Source organism: Hipposideros armiger, unplaced genomic scaffold (genome assembly GCF_001890085.2).
Source record: "Hipposideros armiger isolate ML-2016 unplaced genomic scaffold, ASM189008v1 scaffold_277, whole genome shotgun sequence".
NCBI classification, from domain to species: domain Eukaryota; kingdom Metazoa; phylum Chordata; class Mammalia; order Chiroptera; family Hipposideridae; genus Hipposideros; species Hipposideros armiger.
The window spans coordinates 1,937,783-1,944,351 of NW_017731627.1; the positions used below are offsets into that span (position 1 = coordinate 1,937,783).

General features: G+C 48.2%; 1 protein-coding gene across 3 annotated transcripts in view; it reads right to left on the reverse strand.

Annotated features, from left to right (window-relative positions):
- The window catches only part of PIP4K2C (phosphatidylinositol-5-phosphate 4-kinase type 2 gamma), a 20,001-nt gene extending 15,671 nt beyond the window's left edge, over window positions 1–4,330 (reverse strand). For 2 of the 3 annotated variants that reach the window (XM_019657651.1, XM_019657649.1), the window contains exons 1-4: window positions 4,032–4,302; window positions 1,415–1,512; window positions 658–754; window positions 147–290 (exon numbers count right to left, since the gene is read on the reverse strand). In XM_019657651.1, the coding sequence (XP_019513196.1) occupies window positions 147–290; window positions 658–754; window positions 1,415–1,512; window positions 4,032–4,205 (513 nt within the window). In that variant the 5' untranslated portion in view covers window positions 4,206–4,302. Of the gene's footprint in view, window positions 1–146; window positions 291–657; window positions 755–1,414; window positions 1,513–4,031 lie in introns of all 3 variants that reach the window. The other variant, XM_019657648.1, reaches the window with a different exon arrangement.
- Window positions 4,331–6,569: the final 2,239 nt, after the last annotated feature.

The window sequence follows — 6,569 nt, forward strand, 5'->3', positions numbered from 1 at the left end:
TTTTTCAAAAACATGATGTCAAGTGCTTCTTGGTGATCAAAATGGTTGTAGGGAGAAAAAGGGATAGGAAGTCTCCCTGTGTGTTCTGGCAGCTGAGCTATGAGTAGGGAGAGGAGGGAAAGAAAAAGGCTAGAGAGAGGCCTGACCTGGTGGTAGTTGGAGAGGTTGCTATGCATGTCAGCAATGTCCTCACTGGATACTTCTTTGATGACCAGAGTCCGATCATAGGAGATAAGGAAGCGACCATCACTGCCTTCACTTTCACTTGGGGGACTTCGGGTAAGGGACACCTGAGGACACAGAATAGGCCAGAGGCTCTTTTCCTCCCCCCTTTATATGGAGATACAAGTCACAGGATAATGGTAAACTGAACATGTCTGAACGTGGATAAAACCCTGGCGTAAGAGATTGAGCAGGGGTTCTTAATCTGGTATCCATATATGGACTCAAAGTGGAGCAAAATTTTTAACATATATACATTATTTTCCCCAAGGACAGGGTTTATAGCTTTCACCAGATTGTTGAAGATGCCTGTGACAACAAAAACACAAATAAATCATCCTTTCCAAGACTCTCATTTCTCCAAAACATGACTGTTACAGGGATTCCCCAGTTGTTAGGGAGAAGGACTACCCTTAGCCCATAATAGACTCTCACCAAGTAATCCTGGTCATCAATGCTAAATCGATCACGGAGGTTCCTGAAGACCTGGGGACAATACTCCTTGAACTTGAAATGACTGGGCAGATTTTCCCTGAAATAGGGTTTTCAAGGTAAGAAAACAAAGTAACAATATTACCTTATATTTATATAGGTGTTGACAGTTTATAAAGCACCATCACACATATTACCTTATTTGATTCTCATAAAACCTTTGTGAGGTCCTTTAAAGGTATATTATTCCCATTTTATAGAAGGGGAGGCTGTGGCTCAGGGTACCTGAGTGACCTGCTTAAGACACATGACTAGTTAAGTGTCTTTAAGTAGAACCAAGATCCTACTGTCCATCCTCACAGCAGCATTTCCCAAATCCCAAGCAAGTTAGAAACATCCTAAAATTCGCAATAGGTGCCACTGTTTTGAATGGCATCTTCTGATACTAGGAGGGCTTAGAGGACTCAGGCATTTTTTTCAGAGAGACCCTATCAGAAATTAATGGTATTTACTCTATGGAATTGCTAGGCAAGAGGAGAGATAAACTAGTACATACATATAAGGGTGTAGGAACACTGAAAATTATTTTAATGGCTTCTTTGCACAATACTGAATTTCCGCACTGGGAAGGAGGTTAGACAACACAACATGTAAGTTGCCTTCTAAATCTAAAATCTTCAACTCATTGAATCTTAACTCTTAAAACTATTTCCTCTTTTCTAGGAAGGTTGACATGAGAAGGGCAGGAATCCCCACATACCTGTGGAAAAGGTGATTGTTGACCTTGATCTTGGAGCTGGCCTTAAAGTCATCTGGCAGCAGCATCACTGGGGGAGGCACCTGGCTGAGCTCATTGATCTGATAAGCCAAAATAAGAAGAGGGAGGCAGTGAGTAGTGGTGTGGAACGCTACTCATATACTGTGTCTCGGTAAGAGTCAGAAAAGGGCAACTCAAACTTCATTCCTTTAAAAACACTTGACAGAGGTGAGAGAATGTGTCTGACCTCTTCTGCTGCCCAACAAGAACTGCAGTAAGCAACCCTCACACACAGCCCCTCACGCTCCCGCCCCCATGGAACTTCATGCTCACAATAGTCATTTTATATCAGGCAAACCCTGTAAGCAACTCAGGACTATTTTTAAAGCTGTGAGAAATTCTACAGGAAAAAAAAAATACCCCCAGCAGACTCAAGACACTCAAGACAAACACTTCCATGCTCCATTAAAAACAAAAGGCATTTTTAAAGTCCACAAGAGAGTTAATGGGGCTCTGGGGGGTCAAAAGCAGCAAGAATGAAGTGTCCATATCCTGCGGGAGGCATCTCCTTACAAACAGGACCAGTCCTTCCAGACCACTCTGACCCAGTTCTCTGAAGTAGGTCCCCACCTGCCTAGGTATAAAGTAAGAGAAGAGCAGCTGATTTCAGAGGGAATGCAGGCAAGCGGAGGATATGAGCTTATTAAGTGTCTGTTCACTAAAGTCAAGCCAACCCACAGCCCAAAGGATACGAGCATCACATGTTCTCCTCAGCCCCCAGAATCAGCAGTCTGCTAATTCAGGGTGGAAAGGGAGTTCCTATACTAAGAAATCCCGAGGAGATGTGCTTTCTCTCCAGTGCTGCCACAGTATCTTTCACCCACCTTTAATAGTGTACTTATCATATGACTAATCGCTAGTTTATGTAAGTTCTCCTTCTGGATTGTGAGCTCTTACAGGGCAAGACCAGTTCTAGTGGCCTGCATCTCTTAGGTGTCTAGCTAGCAAAATATTTGGCACATAGTGGTCCCGAAGTGTTTATGAACTGAGTAAATGGATGCCTTGCCTATCCTTACTTGATCATTCAACAGAGGTTATGAAGTACAGTCTAACCTAAATCCTGTATACTGCAGTGAAACCCAGCTCCTCTCATTCTCAGTAGAAAAGGAGGACAGAACATACTCCTCCAGGGGGAAAAAAAAAAGCCACTTGAGATTCCCAGCCTAAAATTCATCTATAGTTCTTCATGCCCCTTCTTTTTACCACCTGCTGTTAAGCAGGCTGAATCATCACTAAGACATATGTTCAAGGAATTTCTCCATTCCAGAAACTTGAACTAAATGTGTGTTGGCTGGAGAGTTGGGTGTTGAAGCTAAAGTATATATACCTAGGGAAGCTGAGGCAGGTCTTATGTGTAATTCTGTCAATTCTTACTAAAGGAAAACCCTCCTTGTTAAGTTACCCAAAGGGACGGATGAGTCACCTGGAAGGTACATAATAAGAGGCAGCCCTACCTCCATCAGCCTTACCCATTCCAAGTGCCTTAGACTGGGTACTCACTGATAAGACGTTACCACCCAGGGAGCTGGGAGCCACAAATGCAAAAGCGAGCTAATAGACCCCAAATATTTTAAACCACAAATTAAGCATGTAACAGAAACTGTATTCTTCCTCACCCCTTTCCACCTCCACCTTTCCATAACTGTAACAATGCAAGGAATGTGATTTATAAAACACTGCCTGTCACATTCAAGGTCACTTCATCCCTCCCACTCCAGACCTTAGAGAAGTAGACAATGGCTGTGCTTCCTTCACCTGAGGTATCCTCAGGAAAGGAGATGCACTGGCCTCTTTGGCCTCCCCTGGGTTTCCAGGCCACACCCTCTACAGGAGCTTCCTGCTTCTAAAGTTCACCACCACAGTGTCCCGAGGACCAGAGCTCCTCAGCCATCTCTTTAGTCAAAGATAACCCCCACTTATACCAAACACCATCACCCCAGCCAACAATAGGGATGCAGTTAAGACCAAAGGCTGAGTGAGTGTAACCACTAGGATCGGGGTGAGGTAGCTTCTCTGAAATGCTGTACCTCTGGAAGGGAAAAGAAGGATTAGAAGGTCCAGGGAAACCTGGAGCTTCTCCCAAAGCCAAGATTCCAAAGGCAAGGGCAGCGGCTGGAAAGCAAGGTGGAGAGGAAAGTGAACGACCCGCTTTATCCAGCTACCATCCCTGCTCCCCTTCCACATACACTCTTGTCGGAGGCCTCACCACCACCAACTCTGAAAAGCCACTCCCCCTAATGTCCTTCCAGCAGAAGCCGGGCCCTGGCCGGTCTCCGTAGCCCGGGGCTGAGGTTGGACCCGGCAGGAAGGAGGCAGGGAGCTGGATTTCAGGTAGGGAAGGCGGAACTAGAGTGGAGGAGTAAAGGACAGAGGGAGAGAAAAGTCTACAGTTAAGAAAAAAAGTCTAGAGCAAGAAGACACTTGGAAGAACAGGGCAGTCCAGGGGAAAAGTGGCAGCGCGAGGGGCACCGGAGATAGGAGCCTGGAAACGGGGACACCTGGAGGCGCAGGAGCTGAGAGATTCGGACAGAGTTACGGGGGAACCTGGGCTGGGTCTCACCGAGTGGGCTACGCCCCACAGGAACACGCCCACCAGCGGGTCAGCCGCCCGGAACACCTTCACCTTCTGCTGCACGAAATGCTTTTTCTTGGTTTTGGAGGCGAAGCCGAAACCCGGACCAGGGGCCGCTGTTGTCGCCGGTACGGTGGCCGGCGGGGCAGAGGAGGACGCCATGGTCTCCCGCGTACCCTGCTGAGCGAAAGCCAGAGCCGGCAGCTATCCGGGCTCCCGACCCCGGAAGCGGTGCTCACCTGCGCCGCCATCACGTGACCGGAGGCTGGCCCGCAGGCGCGCGAGCGGGGCGGGGCGGGGCGGGCCCCGGGCTGGGCCCCGCCCCTTGGCGCCCCGCCCCTTAGCGCCCGCTCGCCCCAACGCTTGTGCGGTGGGTGGGCTCACCTAGGGCAGGGGTGGGCGCGCGGAAGCCGTGTGCCCTCAGGGTTGGGCGCAGTCCGGAGGCCCTGGCAGGTCGCAGAGGCCGTGGGGATGTGGCCAGGCTGGCCTGACTCACTCCTCGGTCGAGGTGTTCTTTGCTGTCAAGTCGCCGCCTGCTGGTTTTGCAGTTTCAAAGAGTAACCTCCCTCCTGAGGCTAACCCCAGAGGTGTTTTTTTTTTACCACATAGGAGAGCCCTTAGGTGGTTTTAATGCATTAAATGTGCTTTTAGAAAGACCACTCTGCATCATTCTGGAGGGTGATTGGAGTACTGCAAAAGTCTAGGCACGAGATTAATGAACTAAAACAGTGGCTGTTGGAATGGAAAGAAGGGGATGGCATCTAAAGTTTGGTGTCGGTTTGGAAAATTCTTAGTGATTTTTAGTGGGGTTTGAGGGAAAGGGAGACACTGAGAATGAACCCCAGTCTTCTGGCTAAGGTGAAGAGAGAAAGAGTGGTGAAATGAAAAGGAGAGGAGCAGTTTTGGCGAAGAGATGAGTTCAGTTTGGAATGTGTTAGGGGCACCTGAGGGCAATTGGACACTTGGCCCAGAGCTCAGCAGAATGGTCTATGCTGGGGATACAGATTTAATTATTGTTGTGGAATCTGTGGGCGTGAATGACATTTCCCAGAGAGAGCAAGGAAAAATCCAAGGGCTGAACCCTGGGATAGGCTATCTTTTAAGAGGTTGATGGGAGAAGACTGAGAAAGGGTGGCCAGAGAATGAGTCAGGAGAGCAGGGTCACAGGAGCCAAGGGAGTCGACTTTCAAGAAGGAAGGAGTGGGGAGCAGTGTCAAATGTCATGGAGAGGTGAAGCAAGACAAGGACAGAGAAGTGCCCATTGTACTTGGTAACTAGTGACCTTTGGAAAAGCAGGTTCAGCAGAGCAAGAGCCAGATCAAGGTGGGCTGAGGAATGAGTGGGAGGTGAGGAAATGGGGATGGGAAGCCTGGGACTTTTTCAGGAATTTTAGTTTTAAGAAAACAAGACAGGGAGTCACTTAAAGAGAAACACAGTAAGGGAGGGACTTTTAAGGGAGAACTTAACAAGAAGGGAAGAAACCATTGGGACAGAAGTCAACAAAGAAGGTGCAAACTGCCCAAGTCTGCATTACTTTTAGTTATTTTATATATCGGGGTTCAGATTGTCTACCGAATGAAGGATCTAGAAGAGACTTGCTTTGGTCCAGAGAAGGGAGATTTATCACTTGTCAGAAAGGAAAAAGGAAAGGATCTGAACAGATATATGTGAGTTACTTGTAGGTTTGTAGGGGGAGATGAATAATTTCATGCTCAATCGCTTTGATTTTCCCTTTAAAGCAAGGTTGTTGCCTAAGACAGGAATGTGAGAAGTCTTGAGGAGTGTGTATTTAGACCAATTGCTCTGGGGCATGGGAGAGAAAACTGAGCAGGGACGCACACAAGGAAAGTCCAGTTAGGTTTGCAGGCTCTTTGTTTTTAGTTGCCCCAGTGTTTTGGTTGTGCGGTTTTCTCCATTAATCTCAGCAGCTTTGAGGTAAAAGCAGAGAAGACAGGTTAAGGGCATGCTCTAAAATGGGGGTTAGGAGGGTAACTGTGGTAGATTATCTTGGGACAAGAGAATTGAGCTGTTGGCAAGGGCAGGATAGAGATGTACTAGAGAGGGACGGAATTGATGCTGGGACTGAGGTGATGGTCTTGGAGGAAAAAAATGAAGAGACTATTTTTTGTTAAAAATTACCAACAACCTAGGCAAATATCCACCAATAGTGGAATGGTTGAGGGCTGGCCGAGTGGCGCGGTGGTTAAGAGCTGGCTTGGGACGCCAGAGGGCCCAGGTTAGGATCCCACATATGAGGGCCAGTGACACTGCCCTCTACAGCTAAGATGCTGAACAACAGCTCGACCTGGAGCCGGGCTGCTGTGACTTGCCTGCAATGGCGTAGGCTGCAGCCACTGCTGCAGTGGGTTGCCATGGGCTACCATGTGTAGCCAGCAGCCAGCGTGAGCAGCCAGCAGCCACTGTGAGCGGCTGTCCAGAAGCCGGTGACTGATCTGCCTCGCCTGGGAAGAGCGCAATGATGGTACCAACTTGGGCCAGTGAAGCAACGTCTTCCACAACTAGACT